Source organism: Columba livia, chromosome 1 (assembly GCF_036013475.1).
Source record: "Columba livia isolate bColLiv1 breed racing homer chromosome 1, bColLiv1.pat.W.v2, whole genome shotgun sequence".
Taxonomy (NCBI): Eukaryota; Metazoa; Chordata; class Aves; order Columbiformes; family Columbidae; genus Columba; species Columba livia.
Window position 1 is genome coordinate 61,711,129 of NC_088602.1, and position 20,606 is coordinate 61,731,734.

Below are 20,606 nucleotides of genomic sequence, written 5' to 3' on the forward strand. Positions count from 1 at the left end.
ACAGACATAAGGGATTGAGCTTTGTGTTTGTGTTTTTATGATGTGGGATCAGGCATGTCGAAAATGAATTCAAGCCTTTACTTATATCACAAGTTAAGCTCATCCAGATGGCAGACAGTTCCTGCTTCTTGTGAAAGAATAATTTTGGTAATATGGCAGGCATAGATTTATAGACAGTAGCAACTCTTACAGAGTTTAAAACCTTGAAATAGAACAAAGCCTGTAGACAGCTGATCAACATCTTTCCTCTCTGAGAGGTGGGAACTTCTGCTTCAAGTGAGCTGCAGGTAACCACTGACCTGAGGTGATGGAAGAAGTTCTCTAGCTGGTGCTTTGGGCCAGCCCACTTCACAGAACTGTGTTCTCTGCAAGTCTGTTTTAAAGAAAGCAAGAGGTTTCTCTATTTGTATTAAGGTAGAACTTGTTTTCTTGAATATGCCTTAACATGATGCTCTTCTATGAAGGAAATCAGCTGAGCAGGAGGACTTGTTCCTTCGCTTTCTTTGTAGCTACAAGCCCAAGTAAAGCATGCACAGAACATTTGTTAGTGTATCAAATTGCAAGCGTGAAAGATGCAGTTAGATTTTTTCAGTGTTTATTTTGATTTGTGATCCACAGATTTTATTTCTGAAGTGCTGTATGGAGTTTGGAATCTCACTCAGATTATTTGCTAAGAGACATTCTGGAAAGAAAGGAAGAAAATATTTTCAACTTGTAAATTCCTACATGATGAGACTGCTGTTTGCATTTCTTCAATACATTTAAAAGGTCGGGTTTCAATAAATAAGAATTCACTGAGGAAAACCTACTATTTTGGAAACATTTTGCCTAGGTCTGGTATCCATTATGGTTGGGGGTTGGTGTTTGGATGCAGAACATAACTACCTGCAAGTAACTTAACTGCCTGATAGAAGTTATGGTTTATTATTTGTAAAACATAGTACTTTGAAGCTCAAGACATCAGTCTTGATTTACTGAAATTCCCATTTAATCGAAGATCAGGTGTGTCCCCTCAGGCTGCAGTCGTAGAAACTGTCCTAAAAAGGATGAAGAACAGGCTTGTGAAATGTTGCTTTTGAACAGCCAAAATTTTTATTTATCTGTTTTCCTTTGAGATATATAAAAGAAAAGAGACTGCTAGGATTAGCTGTACAGCAGCTATCCATGTTTGGGGAATGGTTTTCTATCAGTCCCACTCCTGTGCTCCATAAAGGGAGTATGTTTTCTTTTCTTTTGGCAGGCTACATTAAGGGTTATTAAAGCCTAAACAGAAGCTACAGCAGTTTTGATGTGATTGCACTGTGTAACATGGGCTATAATGGAACTTTCATATCTCTATAGATGGCTTATAAACATTTGTGATCCCGCTTCCCTTTCCTGTAAAGCCCAGGGGGAGGAGGAATAAAGCTAAAAATTTAGAAAAAGGTAAACTGCATGGTAGACTCCTAGTCCTGAATCTGCTCAGGGGAAGAGAGCTGGCTTTTTCTTGGGCTTCTTTTGACCTTTTGTTCTGAAACAGGAATCCTTGTTTTAATCTGGAGTTGATAGAAATCTATAAACTATATCCCAAATATCTTAAGAATCTGTGATGTCAATGGGAAGGGGCTTCCTTAAAGATTTATGTATAAAAAATTAAAATGAAACTATTAACACTGCAATCTGCATTCTCAGAGACAATCTAGATTTAGTAAAATAGCTTCTATATTGTTCTACACCTAACAAGAGAAAACATAAGTAGTAACTCAGCATGTGTGTGTCAGTTTGCTTTTTTGTAAGCAGGTAAACCTGGATTATGATTGGAACACACAGGAGAACTGTCAACGGAAGGTCTATAATTATAATCACTAAAAAACTCTTCCCACCCCCCCGCCCCAGTTCCCCAGCTCTTCTAGTAACTAAATTGTTATTTCTGTGAAACGATTTCCTGCCTACAGAAAATCTGTTGTTGAAATAAGTTGGAAGGAAAACATGCTTTTGAACTGTGAGCAGCTGCTCAGTCTCATTTAATCTTTTATTTCATTGTTTGTGGTTTGCTAATGTGGAGAAGTCTTTGACTTTTTTTGAGACCTGCGTTGAGATCTGTTCCTGTTCTGCTTAGCATGATGCATTTGCGAAAACTGAGGTCCAGTGCCAATGACCTAAAATGTGGTACTGTGTAGAGCAACTTTATCTCTTTCACTTTGTTAACGAATGAGAGTCAAAACAAGTTCAATAGGAGCCGTGAAAAAAAGAAGCTAGCTAGATTTCTGGGATTTATTATCTTAAATGGAAATTTCTGCAAGCCTTTGAGGTTGGAGGGCAAGATCACGTGGCACCATGGAGCCCATGAACATGTGTAATTTTCTGTATGTTTCTGTTGGGACATGGCTAATAGAGAAGGGGCATGGCTCTATTGATCCGTTGTATCAGGAGAATTCTGTTCTAAGTTAGCATGAGTAGGCCTCAGTTAGCATGAGTTTGGTGTAGCATAGTGGAAAAGTACTGAGCGGTTGCTCTCTGGTTCAGCTGAGCGTTTAGATAAACAAGCTGGGGAATTATCTCTAGCAGGGTGAGAAGGTTGCATTCCAGAGAAACCACAAGAAGGTTGAGCTCATTATGTATACTATCCAATCAATAGAAAACGAGTAGGCATAATTACTGTATACTATCCAATTAATAGGTGACGAGTATGCATAATTATTGTAAGTCTTATATAAATCAGCTTAGTGCATCAATAAAGTTGAGGTATGCTTATCACTCATATTGGGTCGACCGCATTCCTTCCTCCGTCCGCTCGGGTCTGGAACTCTGATGGAATTTTTCTCTCGGCATGTTTCCTTGTTTGCAAGCAAATAGTGTTATGTCCTGATTATTGTTGCTTTCTTTATAACTGATAGCATACTAAGGGTTTCTGGAAGGATGTACCATTTGCGCAATAACCATAGTATACATGAGATCATGCATATGTCCACATGTAAACTTTGGACATCCTTCGATGTGCAAAACCTTTTAGTGGAATTAATATGAAGAAGTAAATCAATAAGGGGGTAAAATTTAACTACTCACATTACAGGAAGTGAAATACCATAAATGTTTTGTGAAGAACTACATTTGGTCTTGGTGTGTTTAGATGGTTAATGTCATCCCATAAGAAGGAATAGTTTGTAAATCATGTGGTTCTATTTAAAAAAAAAAAAAAGAAGAAAAAGTGAATCGTCCAAGCTATTACTGAAAAAATGCTCATCTTTCCCTTTTGGAAACAGTGGTCAAAATAAAAGAGAGAAATACTATGTAAATTTTGGTACTTTTATACACATGTAAATGTATACCTTTATAGATATATGGTGTGTGTGTAATGGAATAAAAACAGATTACTAATATAAATATAAATCAGGATATAAATAGATATCAAAAATTAGGTTTTGTGAGGGAATTGGTGGGTAACTACACAAATGGCACAAGGCTAAGATACTGTGGAGTACTTGGACCATAGTAACAATTGTGCAGAAACCTTTTACTAGGAGAAAACTTTTTTTTTTTTTTAATAACACACCTGGAACTTTCTACTATACAAATAAAGCTAAATTACTTAGTTATTTCTGACATTTAAATAACCTGTGTGGAACACGAATTTGGAAGAATAATTTAAAGCATGCAACAGAATAGAGGACTTTAAGCTTGAATTCCAGTAGATCATACTAAAACTTTCTGGAGCTTACCTGGCTTCCACCTAAAATGAATGGATGCTGACTCTGGTTCAGAATGCAGTTCAACCAGCTAACCCTTGTGTGCACAAAATCCCCTGGGTGCATAAACTGTAGCATCCTACCTGGGGAGTGAAGTAAGAGATAGTATGTAGGCAGAGACTTGCCCAAATCCTTTCCACAGCACTTCTTCTTACAAAACTGCCTTTAATTTTGCCAATAAAGTATTGGGAGATTGCGGTTATCATCTACTCTGATGCAGTTAGGCTGCTGATACACAAAATGTTGCAGAATCAGAGAGACAGAATGAAAGAAATTTTAAATCTGTAAAGAAGGACACATTTCTCAGAATGGAGATTCCTGGGTCCTTGTTCTTTTTCAAGAACTGATAAGTAGATATATTTCTGATTTGGGAATCGTGAGATAAGATGCATAAGAAACACTGGGAATAAGAAGGAGTAGCAAGGATTATGAGCCAGCTAGTAAATAGAGTGGATAAATGTACGTCTGTTGCACAGAAGGAAGTTTCAAGATATTTAATTAAAGGTTTGCCCCTGTGCATGCTAGATTGATTTTTACATTCCGATTAATTCTTTTTTTTAAAAAAAAAAAAAAGATTGATGGCGAAAATTAAAAATAAATTGTTAACTTGAGAATTAACAATATCACTAGCTAGGCTTCCCAGATGTAGAATATGGACTAAACTCAGCTCTTGTTTTACCAGTGGGAGTTTGGACGTTGATCCACTGGCATATGGCTACAGCAACATAGTCTGAAGAGTTTGTGACTGCATTAATACTTTCACGCTTGGGTCAAGTTACAAGATGCAGCTGATGTAGAGACAGAGCCCTGTAGAGGACTCTGGCTGTGCTCACAGTCCATTCACATGTTTATGTGATGAAGCTACTCTTTTTTGTAAGGTCTAACAAATCAAGCTTTCCAATAATTCTTGGACTTCAGAAGTTATTGGGTCCTTTCCCCACCTTCTGGAATGTTATTTGGGAAGAAGGAATTCAGCTCCTGCTACATCCTGGTGTGCCAAGTGTTGTTCTTCCTTGTACTATCCTAAATTAGCTAGAAGTTTAGCTACACAAAGATGTGATCATGGGGTAAGTTATAGGGGGAATGTACATTGAATCGTGTACTCTGCAGTGAATCTGAAGTTGTTCATCTCTCTTCCACTGAATGCGAAGTCCTCTCAAACTGCTTTGTGCTGGCAAAAAATGGTGTATGCACATAGACTGGGACTGTGAAGTTGTTCACATCTAACATACCTTGTGATATACTTGTCCTGAGCTCAGTAACTGATCTGGAGTGTCACCTGTGGAATTAAGCTACTCAGTTTGTCTGAAATGAAAACCTGTCAGAGATTCTACAAATAAATAAGTAGGCAGAAATTAAATCAGGATTGAAAAATGCAGAGTAAAGAAATATCAGAATTATAATTTCTGCAACCAGAAAGGAAACTTTATTTCCTTTCACTAGCCAAAGGTATTTTCTCTTTGGCATCAGGCTCTGATTTCTAGTCATGGGGATAGTGTGCAAATCTGGCACTGTCTACTTGGTTATTATTGATCACCAGAGTTCACTCTCATATGCACTCTTTACATATAGATATTGTTCTGCGTAGCAGAGCATGCACTTCAGTTGCATTTTACATTCTGTGTATTGAACTTAATGTCTTTGGGAACATTCCTTAATAATATATTTAAATATATTCCTCCTGCAGTCTTTCCAAAATAGAAGCAATTTATCATTGCAGACAAATGTTTTTCTCAAAAATATTTTTTATTTTTATGGGATATGTTGGATAAAGTTTTGCAATACATTTATCTTTTTATGGAGAAATGACTGGAGAATAAGGATTTATTGAGAATGCACGAGCCAGTAGCTTTTCATGTACACTAAGCACTGCATATAGAATTCAAGAGGGTGGATTAAACATTTCAACTGAATTGGAGTAAGTATGGAATTGCATTTTTAATATAAACAAGGTATGCACATAAATTTTGAAACTCTAATATCAGTGGCCTGGGGACAGTATTCCTCTTATTTTCTTCAAGAGCTATGAACAGAAACCTAAGAACAAAGTAGGACTATACTGAGATAATCTGAATTCCATCTGCATCTCTTATCATATCTGGTTTTCTTATTGTCTAACCTACAAGGTCGTATATGTAACAGTGGTGGTCACATTCTTTGGCACAGTTTTGGCTATATCTGAATTTGAACCAAAGGTATGGTATTTATGACAGTTACTACTTGCAGCATGTTCCAAACCTTCGTCATGCTCTTTCTGTACTTCTGCTTGAGACTCCTGCTTTTCTGCTGCTTGGTTTGCCTGTCTCTTTCATTTACTCTGCTCTAATTCCTACCAGTTATCTGTGTGAGATTCTACCATGTCTTCTGCCACCTGTGGGATTGCTGTCTTGTCTTTAATTATACAAGTAGCTAAGCAGAAAGTTTGCGTTATAATTAGAAAATAAGATCTCAAATCAGCTTTTATGACTGGTCATAACTAACTGAGAGGTGCCTGGGAATAAATGAAATCCGTAGCAACTGAAAAGTCTGTGTCACATTTAATAGTGAGTAATTTCCAACATATTGCAAGCAAATGTGTAGTCAGACTGAACAGGAAGAAATGTCCATACAATGAGCCCTTCAAAATACTGGTGTGTACAGTTTGCATCATAATGACAACCTGCCAGACAGCTTTTTGGCAAGATATCATGCAATACATGAAGGGAAATACAGTAGAATTTGCTGCCTTTCTGTAGCTAGAATGACTTTCTTTCTTAAGCACACTGGAATTGGGAACTGGGCATAACCTGCATGATGCTGGCAGCTGGGGGCTGCAAGCTGGGCTGGAGAGAAAGAGCTGCCCAAGCGGGGACTGGGTAGAGGGCCTGGGGAGAGTTTCACCTCTGGCAGGACTGTGGCCAGTGAAGGAGCCCATGTAAGAGCAGTGGAGGAAGAAACAAGGAGCCACCAAAGAAGAGGAACCACCATGTGCTGACCTCAGTCTCCTGCAGTGCCCACTGCAGGTGTGGCCCATGGGAGATGGGAAAGGGGAGGAGCGGTGTCTGGAGAGGACTCCAAGTATAGTTCTCTAGGTGTTACTTTGTTTGCCTGTTTCTAATTTTTGGTAGCAGAATTAATAATTAAAAGTTTGTTAGTTGGCCAATAAATTAAGTAAAATTCCTCAACGTGAAACTTGTTTTATAGCCAGGGACAGACTTCACAAATCACAGTGTTTGTGGCTATTCTTAAAACATTTAATATATTTCTTAAAATCAGATTTGCTGAAGTCACACAAGTCAAATAGACTTCTCCAATGTAGTGGCTAGCTTGGTGGGTGAGGGGTCAGCAGTGGATGTAACTTACCTCTATTGTAGTAAGGCTTTTGACATGATCTCCCATGGCATCCTCATAGACAAAGTTTGTGTTAGATAAGGAGGCAGTGAGATGGATTGAAAACTGGCCGAGTGGCCAGGCCCAGAGGGTTGTGATCAGCAACACGAAGTTCAGCTGGAGGCAATTCACCCCATGGGTTAATAGTGGGTCCAGTCCTGCTCAAGGTCTTCATGAACAAGGTCACCCGGACAGTGAGACAAAGCACACCCTCAGTAAGTTCGCGGATGATACAAAACTGGGAGGCAGAGTTGATACACTATTAAAAATCCTGATTATTAAAAACCACAAAATATTTATTTTTGAAGCAAGATACTACTTTTAAATGTACATCATTGTACAGAATTGCTTCTTTACCTGAATTCTGAAAGCTTCTCTTAGCTCCGCTGTCACAGCTGTCACCAAAGTTGACCTTCATTGTGAGCATTTCTTAAGAAATGAATTAATATAGAACTACCCAATAAAAATTACTTGGAGCTGAATAATTCCATGTTATATCTTTCTTACATTACATCTTAGAGAAGGAATGAAAAGTGTGCTGCTAGCTAAGTTAATTATCCTACTTTTCTTCAATCGAATAAGTCAAAGGTCTTTTGGTTTCTTAACAAGGAAGAAAATGTATGTAGGTTTGTTTTTATCCTCCTGACCTTCTTCTGACATTGCCTGGTGAATATTTGCATGCAGGGAAGAACAGATACCCTCAAGACTTCATGATTTTTTGTAGTATACGAGTCAACTAAATACCAAAATGTGTTACTTCCCTGATTCTACCATCACCAGCAAACTCTTACGGGTCACTGAGTAGAAAGCATACAAACAAAAATGTGCTTCCTAGTAGTGGAGCATGTTTAATAAATAGTTGGTAAAGCCATCCTTCAAATATGTTATGATCTTCGAATCCATCCTTTGATTTTTTAATCATGTTTTTAATTTTGTCTGGCAGGACAGGCAAGCAGAAATTTATTTGTCTAACACTCTAACGAATATAACAGTTTATATCTTGTAAGTCTCCTTCCTTGTAAGTCTCCTTCCATTCCTTTTCAATAAGGATGAGAGTCAACCCTTCTCATCTTATGTATCAATTTAAAAGATACACATCTAATCTAAATTAGGTTATTTTGCTGTTTGAGGATATGGTCTAGTAAGATATCTGAGGTGTTTAAGATACTTGAAGTGAGTCATTCTTTGATGCCTGTATGTCCCCTCATCACTACAAGGGGAACCCAGGAAATCACCTCAGACTGTCAGTCCAGCTTCAACATCTGAAGTCTTATGGCATGAAACCCACATGAATTTGCTGTTTTTTCATGTCATATTTCACCCTGAGCTGCAAGCTGAGCCCATTATGAGTTTTCCTTTGATACAGTACTTGCAGAGTAGGCTCCTGAAAGAAGCAGTCATATTTTCTATTAATAATTCCTGCTGTTGACCTCTGCTGCTATAGTTTTAAGAAAGTCTGTCCTTGGTACCTCTTATTTTTATTAGATGAACTTTTTATCGTACAAGCTGGTAAGAAAAGTAATTAAATTTACCAGAGGTTACTCATATTTCATAATTACTTGCAGTTAAAAGCCATAGAGAGAACAATTGAAATGAATTAAAGTTATGGCCTCTTAAAGAAGATGCATGATGTTTCACTGTAATGTAAACTTTTATGTCCCCCAGACATTTATAATATTTTCAAGGATGAGAGATTTCTTATTTAAAAAAAAAGGTACTCAATAGTGCAACTTTTTATACTAACATATTTAATATAGAATACAGAAAATACATAATATAAAAAAACGGAAATTTTCTTATTGTGCTAGTAGTTTATTTTCAAGCTTTTAATGAATCTATTCCCAGCCTCCTCCTCCTAATGGCTTCTTTTAGTCATCTGTCCTTTATATTGAATTTTGAATGAAACTTATTGAAATGTTAGGTTGTCTCCTTTAGGGACTACAGCTGAAATCATCAAGCTCACTTTCATTGTCTCCAGTTGGTGACAAATGACAATTTTATTTAGCAAGGGATGGTTTTCTTTGAGGTTGGATTGATGGATGAGGCCATAAGAGGTTAGGCCGGCTGACAAGGTTACCCCTACCAGCTGTCTACCCGTCCCTGCTGCCTGAGTGTCTGTGCTGCTTGTCAGTCAGCTTTTGAACCACTACTGTTTACTGTGGAGTGTTCTAAGACAGATTGTAAAGGGTGACAGCTTTTTTTGCTTTAAAATGCTATGCTGCAAATGGTGGTGGTTCCAAAACTTGCTGATGAGCAGCTGAGACATCTGTGCAGTAAAGACAGGCTGGGCAGTGAGGGTGGCAGCAGTGGCAGCTGCCCCAAGCAAAGCCAGCCCTTTTTGACATTCTATTTTGTTTTTGCTTTTTTTGTGTGTGTTTTGGTTTGACTTGTTTTGTTTCAGGTCATAATGAGCCTGCTGTCTAAGCCCCCCAGCTTTGAAATGTTTTTGAATGGGAATGTGCAAGAGCCCCAATAGTGTTTTGAGATTTCGCTACAAAATCCTAAAATGTTTTTAATTCTTGTCTGTAGGCTGGAGCAAATGTGCTGCTGCAAGATGTTAATGGAAACATTGCACTTGATTATGCCATAGAAGGGACTGAATCTAGCAGCATCCTTCTGGTGTATTTGGAAGAAAATGGTAAGTCAGCTCTCAGCTTCTGGAATGTTATCATTGAACATGACATAAAAATGAAAAGGATGGATATTGATTTGATGTAAGTCAGCACTGAACCCAGTGGAACTATGTTAGTTTGGAGATGGAGAACGATGATTGGAAGTCACGAAAGTTTTCAGTGTGTATACATTTGAACCACTATCAGTTTACTGACAGTGGTCATTGTCAGGTCTGCTTTTGCCTATTCATATGGAGATACTATTATGTCAGTTCAAAGCAGAAAAACTACAGTAATACAGAAGCTTTCAAAACAACTCATTTAATAGTGTGAAAACCAGGTTTCACGTTTGGTTTCATTTCACATATGAGTTATGTATAGCCTCAGAGTATATTTTCCTAGGGACAGACTCTTCAGTGCATTCAAGAAAAGCAATTGATGTAGATCAATATCATTTCAGAAGAGTACTGCTCTAGACTTCCATATTTAAAACTGTGAAAGGCTTTTCATAGACCTTAAGGAATTATTGCTAACATACTACAATAAGAACTGAATAAAATGTCAATATGTACAGATTGTTAACAAGATGAGTGAACTAAAGCTAAAACTAAATCTCCTGATATATTTTCTATTTTAGAACTATATGCAATGTGATAGTGATTTCTGCTTACATATTTTCTGTTAATAATATTGATGCGGTAGGTTGATGGAAGAACAGACACCCAAAGCCAAACAGCCTCAGGGTGGTTCAGAGATTTTTCACTCTGGTTCTTGCTGATTTGGAACCACCTAACCATAAGATTATAACACACAAAAAAATCTATTTTCTGCAAAGAACTTCATTAATTGATGATAGAGGTTGGGTGATGGTGTTGTCAATGAGAACAGGGGACCAAATAACACGTTTCAGTAGGTTCCTTCAAGTTCTAAAAATGAAGTACACGGAATACATGACACACTGAAAATGTTGCAGTTGAGAATGCTCATCTGTCTTCCTTTAGCCTTTGTGTTTTCTAATATAAGCTTGAACAAGCTACCTTAATTTTTACATTTTCTAACTCTTGGGGAACTCACTTTGAAGTCTTAGACTCCTCTTAGTATTTGTGTGTTTTCAGCATGCAAATCTGTGGGTGTTTAAAAGTGAACTAAAGAAAAAAGTCCATCATATGGAAATATTTTGTTACCCATATGTTTCTATCAAAGGGAAAACCTTTAAACTCACTGCGCAGACTTTTGGCACTTGAATTAACATTTTAAGTTAAAGCCAGTTTGTGATCTACTTTGATACTAGAAGGAAAACACATATCTTTTTGACTAATAGGCTTTGCAAAGATTTGAAAAAAGACTGTGAAGAATATCATAAACTGGGGGTGCCCTTTTAGTATTCTTTCAAAAAACTTATTGATGAATATTCTAATTCTGTTACCATCAGAAATAAGTTATCATTTTTTTTTATAGAATTCCTAAAACTATAACCTTATCAAGTTAGGAAAATAATTGTCAATGCCCGGAGTGCACCCAGATTCCTGGTGTCGTGTTCCCCCACTCCAGGGGCTTGACTGTTCAAAGCCAGCCCTGATATGGTGCAGCCCTGTAACCTGGGAGCAGTCGGCTGAGAAAAGAACTAAGTGGTGAGGCAGATCTGGGAGAAGCCTTGTTGTGGTCTTTCACCCATGCTTTGGCTCGGGAGACACATTTAGGCTCAAGTCTTTGCTCTTGGTGCTCACTTGAGGTGGACCTGCGCCTAGCCATGAACCTTGCTGATCCTGACCCTGAACCACTGACTCAGTTTCCTGGTTTCATTTGAGTTGTCTGGATGTGTTGCTGCAGGCTTTTCTGGCAATCACGGGACTGTCAGTTGGCTCCGATTCCCATCACCAGACCTGCTCATTCTTCCTGTTTGGGTACTGTGGGGATGAGCCCTGGTCAGCAAGGACACTGTTCTACCTGGCCTGGATTCACCCTCATCTCCTGTCTCCCTGGCATTTGTTGAGTAGCCTGCTTCTGCTGCTCTCGCACAAAAACATCCAAGCATAACATATTAAGAACTTTCAGAAAAATCCTGAGTATAGAAATAAGGTATGTGATGACCTCATTTCAGACATACTTATCGGAAGTAACCAGAGACAATGACACAAGTTGCACTTCTGTGTTCTAATATTAATATTACAGAAGGAAATCATAAACATGCAAGATATATCCACAGATGAATGCTTTAGTATTAAACCTCGAGATGGTACCACTCTTTTAAAATGAGTTACAAAAAATATTTTTGTTTTCAGACTAGTTAGGAAGAGATAGAGTTCATTTAACTAATTTTATCTGCAAGGGTCATCAGCATCCTATTATAGAAGAGAGAGGGGAAAAAAAAAACATTTCGCTAGAGTGGGAGTATTGTCATTCTGAGGAGGAGATGGAAATTTCATTTCTGATAGCTTTTTCAGACTAGAATGAAATAAATTAAACATCCTTCACTAAGCATATGTAATGATATCTTTAAAGGCAAAGAGTTAAAACCTAACAACCATCAGTCAGTAGTTCTTCAGTGAGTTAGAGCTGTAGGCCTCAGCAGTTTTGCAAGTATACATTCTTTTGCAGATATACTAAAAATATTGACTTCCCTTCTCACATAATAAATGTTGCTGAAATGTATCTATTTGGATGCTGACCTTTGAAAATCAGGTGCACCTAATGACATGTGATATGCACAAGAGCTACTGAACAATGTAATTTAACAAAAAAAATGCTCTTTATAAAGCTACCTAGCAAGCAGCTAGAAAAGTCCTTCTAAAACTTCAGGCAAATAAAGCTGGATAAACTACACCTGAATATTTTCATGAATGAAATTTAATATAATTAATATTTTCAGAATGGTACCATGACTTTTTTTTTTTCTCATTGATTGTTTATGAATGTGTCTACCCCATAGTGCACTGCACAGAAGATAAATAGACGTCTAAAACCATGGTGTCCCCAGAATTACAGAAGAGTACAGACAGGCTCATCACACTTGGGGTATAAACAGCCTTGCTGCATTTCCAGCTCTGTGCAGGAAGGGCAGATATAGACTGGGTGAGAGAAGACTTAAATAAGAGGAGAGGTTGGCTTCTCAAAGCTGTTGCAAGTTTTTAATGTATATTTTTGTTTGTAAGAGCAGATGATATTGACCTCCCCTGAAGACTGTTAAATTAGTTTGGGAATGAGATGTGCAAGTTACAGAAGGAGCAGCTGCTGGGTGGGCTTAGTGGGTATTTCCCAAAGAGTACTTGAGTGTTTTGCTTTGTACTGGTCACAGAAGCAGGTGTTCCCCTTGTAGATGGAGAGACTTCTTAGTACTGGACTTCCCTGAGGAAAAACATTTTTATAGCAATTCTCAGTTCTGTTTGTTATGTATTTCCTTATGACTGCGATTTCTTGAAAGTTCATTTCACTCTTTTTATCTGAGATTTTTACAGTCCTTTGAGCTGTCAGTTCTACAAGCATATGCCAGAGAGGGTGAGACAGCCCAAGCACATTAAATGGCCTTGTCAGGTGTTTTTCTTAAACGGTGAGAAAGAATATATTTTTTAGCTTTTAGGTTATGCTCCTGCCTGTCATCAGCTCTGATACTCATGACCAAATGCTGTGTCCTGCAGGGTCGCTACTGTTGCTTCCCCATCTCATGTCCTGCAGAATTTGTGGGCAGGTAGCTCTTGTTCTGATTTTACAGGGTATTTTAAGAATATTTTCCATCCTATGCCTTCCTTTTTGACTTTGCATTTTTTTGAAATGTGAATCGGTTCCCATAGTACATGCCAATTTACTTTTCTTCCTTTATTTATTCATGCTGGCTATCGTCCCATTTCAGCTGAATATCTAAACCACATTTCCCCTTGGAAAACCAACATGAAGGTCATTCTTTGATTCAGGCAGCAAGAGTTACTTACTGTATGAGTAACATTTTGTTATTTCATCTAAACTCATGAAAAGTGTCACTCCCTGGGGGGGAAGAGCAGACTATCTGGAATTACAAACTTGATTAAGGGAAGGCAGTTACTGGCCAGGTCACCTTTTTTGAGCCTCAGAGAATGATACATGTGCCTGCTTGGTAAAGCTGCTTCCCAGTTCCCTGCCAGAGAAACTTTCATGCTGAAGCCTAATATTTCCCCAGTTCTTAGAATTAAAAACTCTGCAATTCTAATTTTGCAATTTTGATTAGTTTTTTTTCATGTTTTCATTCTATTTTCTATAAAGGCAGAGGAAGGGAATCTCTGTTGTTTCTGCTTCAAAACTCATTTGGACGTATAAAAAATGAAGCCCATAGAACATATCACTGCGGTTGCTCACTTGCCAGGCTGTCTGCTGGTATTTGTTTAATGAAATGTGTATAATTCCTTTATACAAATACTAGTTTGAAAATAGTAAAGCCATCTTGAGATTCACATAAACTGTGTCTTTTGTTGCTATGTAGAATGTTTATGCCTTTTCTCTGAGATTATAATTATATTTGTCATAGAACGTATATCCTGGGTTATATTAGAAGGGGGGTGGTTAGTAGGTCGAGAGACGTTCTCCTTCCTCTCTACTCTCCCCTGGTGAGACCACACCTGGAATATTGTGTCCAGTTCTGGGCTCCTCAGTTCAAGAAGGACAGGGAACTGCTGGAGAGAGTCCAGCGTAGGGCAACCAAGATGATGAAGGGAGTGGAGCATCTCCCTTATGAGGAAAGGCTGAGGGAGCTGGGTCTCTTTAGTTTGGAGAAGAGGAGACTGAGGGGTGACCTTATTAATGTTTACAAATATACAAAGGGTGAGTGTCAGAAGGATGGAGACAGGCTCTTCTCGGTGACAAACAATGGTAGGACAAGGGGTAATGGGTTTAAGCTGGAACACAAGAGGTTCCACTTAAACTTGAGAAGAAACTTCTTCTCAGTGAGGGTGCCAGAGCACTGGAACAGGCTGCCCAGGGAGGTTGTGGAGTCTTCTACTCTGGAGACATTCAAAACCCGCCTGGACACGTTCCTATGTAGCCTCATCTAGATGTTCCTGCTCCAGCAGGGGGATTGGACTAGATGATCTTTTGAGGTCCCTTCCAATCCCTAATGTTCTATGATTCTATGATATAGCAATTACTGCAGCTGAACTCTATTCTTGATTCCTCCCTCAGTGTGAATAAAGTTAATCTTTAACAGACGGGTTTTTTGGGGCCCCATACAGGATGCACCAAGGTTCTATAAGATGCCGTTTACAAGATGTAAGGATCAATATTTCACTGTTAGTATAAGAAAATACTGATAAGTTAATTCTCTGATCATGCTGAGCATCAGTCAGTAGTAAATTGCTAGAAAAGGCTGAGTGGACTTAGCTGGCCTCTGCCCTCAACCTGTAGCCACAACCTGTAGCCATTACTATAATTTACATTAAACGTGACAAACCAAACAGCTTGATAAAAACTGTGTTTCACTCTCAGTATTTTTTTTTTCTCTTACCAGGGAAAGTCAGAAATTCATATTTCTAATTTCTAGATTGTGAACTTAGTTTTTTTTTTTTGTGTGCTTGAGGTATTATTCACACACAAAAGAGGTAGTTACATTAATTTCCACCTGTTGCCTGTCTCCTCGAAAAACAAAACTTATTGTTTCCTGTAGACATCAAGAGAAAGAAAAAGTTGATGTAAGTTCTGCCAGTAGTACTTAAAATAGCCTTCTTCATCAGGTATAAAATTATAAATATATTTTTCAGCTTTAATCTTCCTTACCTGACAATATTAGAAAGACCTTTATCATGATCAGTCAAGTTAATTTCAGCTGCTCAGTTGGTCTGTAATGTGTTTAAAAAAGTGAAGTCAGGGCTGCAAATGAGAACTGATTTGGGGTGTATGTAGTCCTTCACACCACATAGTGTTTGGAAATCTACACTTATACATTTGACAGAGTTCCATCACTGGGACAAGAATGTTAAACTATCAGTTTACTGTTGCAAAAAGCAGCAAATAGGCAGAAACAGAAAGAAAAAAAAAAAGATTTAATTGATGCCATGTGGCATCAACAATCTCTAAATGTCATCAGGTAGTTTTATGTCATTACTATGACATGTGATGGAGGCATAAAATCTTCAGTTCTGACAAAATGAATACATTGTTTGTTAGGAGATAATCAGAACATCCTGTGAAATCTGCATTGTGTTCCAGTCTAGCAACTGTCAGACAATAGGATGTTAGCACATTCTGCTTTTGATTGGTTATCTAAGTTAAGCTATCAGTACCATATATATACATATATATATGTTTTTCTGAATTGCATTTATGTGAAAGACCATAGGTTTTAGTCCAGATACAAAAAACATCTCCTTTTCTTCAGCTTAGGTTTATATTTGTGTTTTATTTATGATCTCACTTAGTATCATTTAGGTGACATGTGTGAAAATATGGGAGTAACTTGGTGTGGCCATCAAGACATCATTCACACTGAACATTTCACTTCAGAGCTGAAACTTCTAGAAATGCTGCAGGCAAATAAAATTCAGAACATAAAGTAGTGTGTATGTTAAAGAAAGCATGGTGAAGAAAGAAAATGGTGGGGTTTCTTTGCTGAACTACATATGGTACAGCTATTAATAAGAGTTCCAGGGTTAGATTAATACTAAGAAACTTAAAATGTGCTTTTACCTTGGAACATACTTCAGTTGTTTCAGTAATGTAAAAAACTGCAGGAGTTTTTGGAGATGAAATGTTAAGTTAAATATATATTAATTAAATTAATTTCTAATTTGTCACTTTTCAGCTCACTGACAAATGTGGAAGAGAACCAAGAAATCATTTATTCACATGTTTTTTGTTATGTCATGGCCAGGGCATAGAGGAAGTATTCTTTATACTCAAATAATGTTTTCTATGAGCATGTCCAAGTGCAGACAGGAGAGGAAGAATCAAGCCCTGTATTTCAATCAAGCCACAGCCATTTGTTAATTTGACCACTTAGCAATTTTGTTATACTCTCTGTTTCTAATATTAAATCTCTTCAGACTGGAGGCCACCCTTTCTTTTGGTAGTCGACTCCCTTCCTGATCTTCCTTTTAAAATTATACTTTGAAAACTGTTTCTCTCAGTAGCAATGCTGACACAAGCAATCCCGCACCCTTCATTCCTTTCATCCCCTCCCATTTGTTTCTGCCTCCACACCACATTTTCGCTTGGTTTATGGGGCCTTGCAATGGTCTCAGCAGGAGAACTGATGCTGGTTAAAAGTAACTCAGGCAGATAAAAAAAAGTGTTGAGTTTTAATGTCATTTGCTTGAGAAATTTCACAGTCTCTGATGTAGTGGGGCCAACAGATTTGAGAGACTGGTCTGGGCACTGTGTTGCATACACAGGGTTGAAAGAATGCAGCAAAAAAGTAATTTTCATTAGACAAGACTCAAACATTTGAGTGGTTTGTTTAGTTCTTTTCCCATTCACAGGTATTTTCAAAATCCCAGTGGATTTAATGATATTACAACTGCTTTGCCTACAACTGCTCTTGCCAGTTAGTAGGGGGTCAAGCCTATGAATTGGATATTGCTGACTGACATTAAATCATCCATGTAGTGACTGATAACTACAGATATGAGTAAACTTGTTGGTAAATATAAGTTCTATAAATATACACTGAAGCCTAATTAAATGTTGATCAAACTTCTACAAACCCAGAAAGCAAAATTGTATGGCTGTTCTTTATTGATGAATGAAATAGTGGAAGGTTTTTTTTAGCCTTTTCTTTGTTCCAGGTGTAGAGCTGAATTCGCTGCGCCAAATGAAGATCCAGAGACCTATGACAATGCTTACAGATGTCCGACAGCTCATATCGAGTGGAGGAAGCGTGAATCAAAAGAACGATGAAGGAGTTACCCTGGTGAGTGGGAATATGTCATCGTCGCCCTGTGAATATGCATGTGCTGCAGCTGTGTAACACTAAAAGTCTTTGCAAGGCAATTCTCTAGGAGGAGAAATGAGGGAATGTGAGATTTTGGTTCTCATCTGGTCTTTTGAATATAGATGTATGTCAATGCCGTGCAATTGCTTGCTGTTAGCCACTGAATATGCAACACAAAAATTAATATTAAAAAAAAGTATTGGCAGTTTTGAACTACAGCAGATACTTATGGTCTCTGACATTCTGTGTAAGAGATGACCTGAAACTTCAATTGGTGATTCCTGTTTTAGGCTCGTATCTTCTGGCTGAACCAGGCTAAGACACTGTTTCATGAAGCCATTCCATCTTGATTCAGTGTAATGAATCATCCACCGTATCAGTGGATAAGTGTTCCTTCTACCAAATTTGAATGTTTCTGTAGTTACTCGTGTCATTATACCTATTTGTGCTGATAGATCTGCTATCCCTTTGTTTTTTTCAGGATCACTACTTCTTCAGCCATCAAAATAATTTTAAAATTAATGTAATAAAGTATTTTTAAAGTATTTTTCCCTACATAGCTTGTCTGTGAAATGTTCTCTTTGCATATAAAATCTTCAACGTCATTATCAATCAGTAAATGGTCATCAGCAGCACTGAGATATTTAAAAACTTCTAAAAATTATTTTTGTCTTTTTTCTGTAAATACTGTAAAATAATTGGAAAAGCATGTATTATTGAACTTTATTATTATTTTAGCACTTATGATGAATTACATTGCATGATACTGAATTAATACAATGAATCATTAGTATTTGATTCCGTATTTTAAAACATGTGAAGTATTTAAATTGCAACTGAAAAAGTGAGCAGCCTCATAATTGGCATTATTGAATCCAGCTACTGGCTCTGTCTGTACAGAAAGCTGTGACTTTTGGGATGGACACCCCAAGCACTTAACTTTAGTTAAAAACAGGAGGGAAGCAGGGGAGGGGTGGGAAGAAATAACACAACTTTTAATTTAATTTATAGAAACATTAATTTAACTTCCAGTTTTCTGATAAATTTAAGCTAAGCTGCTAAATCACAGTAAAACACAAAGTTGTTTCTCTTGACTTTACTCTAATTGCTACTGTAGTCTGAAGTGGCTGAGTCAGATTGAGTTATGAACTTATCTAACTATCATTGCATAAAACCTTTTCTGTAGTTAACTAGAATTGTTGAAATATATGTCTGAAACGTGTTTAACAGTACTGCAGATACTAGGAGAAAAGTATTGTGGATAGTTTGTTTTTTGCTTGGTACGATGTGGACAAAGGGGACATTCTTTGCATGAACAATTTTTATGTTGAACTTGAATTTTTTTAAACTTATTTAATAGTCTGCCAACAAGTAGCTACAGAGTGGATCATTCTGCATTTGTTTGAAATTTCTATTACATGAAACTTTTGTCTGACATACTGGTGGGAAGTCCAGAATTTGTTAAACTGCTCTGTCTCTCTTCATGAGTATGGAGACAGCCATTCTGTGATAGCTGTATGTGTATCAAAGGGTTCTGAGAATAGTCTTTTTTGTTGTTCTACATCTATCTGCACAGAGAAAACAATAAATATCTCAGTAGCAAATGAAATTTATTTTAATTTGATAGAATATATCTAAGTCCATGTGTAACTTAAGATGAATCAGGCAAAAAAAAAATATGGCATAAACATATAAATGCAAACATTTTCATAAATTGAGAACACATACTTGTGTACATGCAATACAGACACAGAATGTTATATAGCAAAATTATTTTTTCTGCTAAATTCTCCTGCAATAATTTTTTCTTTGAAATATTTCAGTCATAAAATATTTTCTTTATCCTGTGAGTTTTTAAACTACTTTAAAATAGCATTTGTGAAATCGATGTTTGAGTAGAAAATATAATTTCCTCTGTAAAAAGAGAAGAAAAACCAAAGTGATGTCAAATTACAGGAAAATTTTGAGGTTTTTGTAATTAGAACATTTATAGCATACAGAATCGGTATTCTGCCCCCTTTACAGGGGAAGATTTTTGATGAGCTCTAGAGTTTTTCATCCCTCTGCTTCAAGGATGTTCATAGACAAAACTTTGTGCATGCTCTGCAGGTGCAGCTGAACTGAAATAGCAAATAAGGCAAATAATATCCTGGACTCTGGTTTTGGTGTCTCCCGTGCTTATAGTGACTTTGGAATTAGACGGTTCTAGTAACAGGTTTATTGCAAGACCTTTTTTCTACTATTGGCCATTCCTTTCAACCCTAAGAAATCTTCAGACAACATTGCTTCAAAGGAAAACAGTCATGTAGTTGGGCTACATTATTTGGGATACAGGTTGCCACCTATATTCTCAGTTCTCCATTCTGCAATCTTCCTGAGCCCTGTCTTTGCTGATCATCATGAGAACTGAGTCTTCCTGACTGGGGTTGAGCAATCATATTGTGCCAATTTCCAAATTTTGTCCCCTTTGCTCTCAGAAGTGGATGGAACATTTGAAATCATAGCAGAGAACCATGAGAACCATCCTGGATCAGTTTGGTCATGTGAGGTATGTGCCTCAACATACAGTTAAGTATCTAAGGAAGCAATGCAAGTGAAAGGTAGAAAATCTCTGTGGTTCAAAATTGAGAAAGTATTTTTCGTGGCCTATTTTGTGCTGCAAGCTCAATGATTGTGTTACTGAATTCATGTTGGAGGAAGGTAGTGTCAGGTTACATTTGGGATATTTGAACTGCGACAGAAGAAAATTAGGTATAGGCCACGCTTTACTGAAATACAAGAATCTACCCGGGCTCGTGAAGTTTGTGAATGTGTTTCAAAGGATGTTTGCTTGAAATGGTATGAAGAGTATCTAGTGAGACTCGATTGTTTAAATAGTTCTCAATAAGCTAACATTCTTATTTTTTGGTAGGTTTTATTTATAAATATTGAAAAAGATTCCACACTGGTTTTCTATTCTGTTGTTATCACATGTGTATTTTGTATTAGCCATAACCATGATTTAGCCAGTTA

At 37.3% G+C, this 20,606-nt stretch overlaps 1 protein-coding gene across 3 annotated transcripts in view; it reads left to right on the forward strand.

The window, feature by feature from the left end:
* The window catches only part of MYO16 (myosin XVI), a 385,805-nt gene that overhangs the window by 146,344 nt on the left and 218,855 nt on the right, over window positions 1-20,606 (forward strand). For all 3 annotated transcript variants that reach the window (XM_065058425.1, XM_021296623.2, XM_005509047.4), the window contains exons 5-6: window positions 9,624-9,732; window positions 17,449-17,573. In XM_065058425.1, the coding sequence (XP_064914497.1) occupies window positions 9,624-9,732; window positions 17,449-17,573 (234 nt within the window). The remainder of the gene's footprint in view (window positions 1-9,623; window positions 9,733-17,448; window positions 17,574-20,606) is intronic.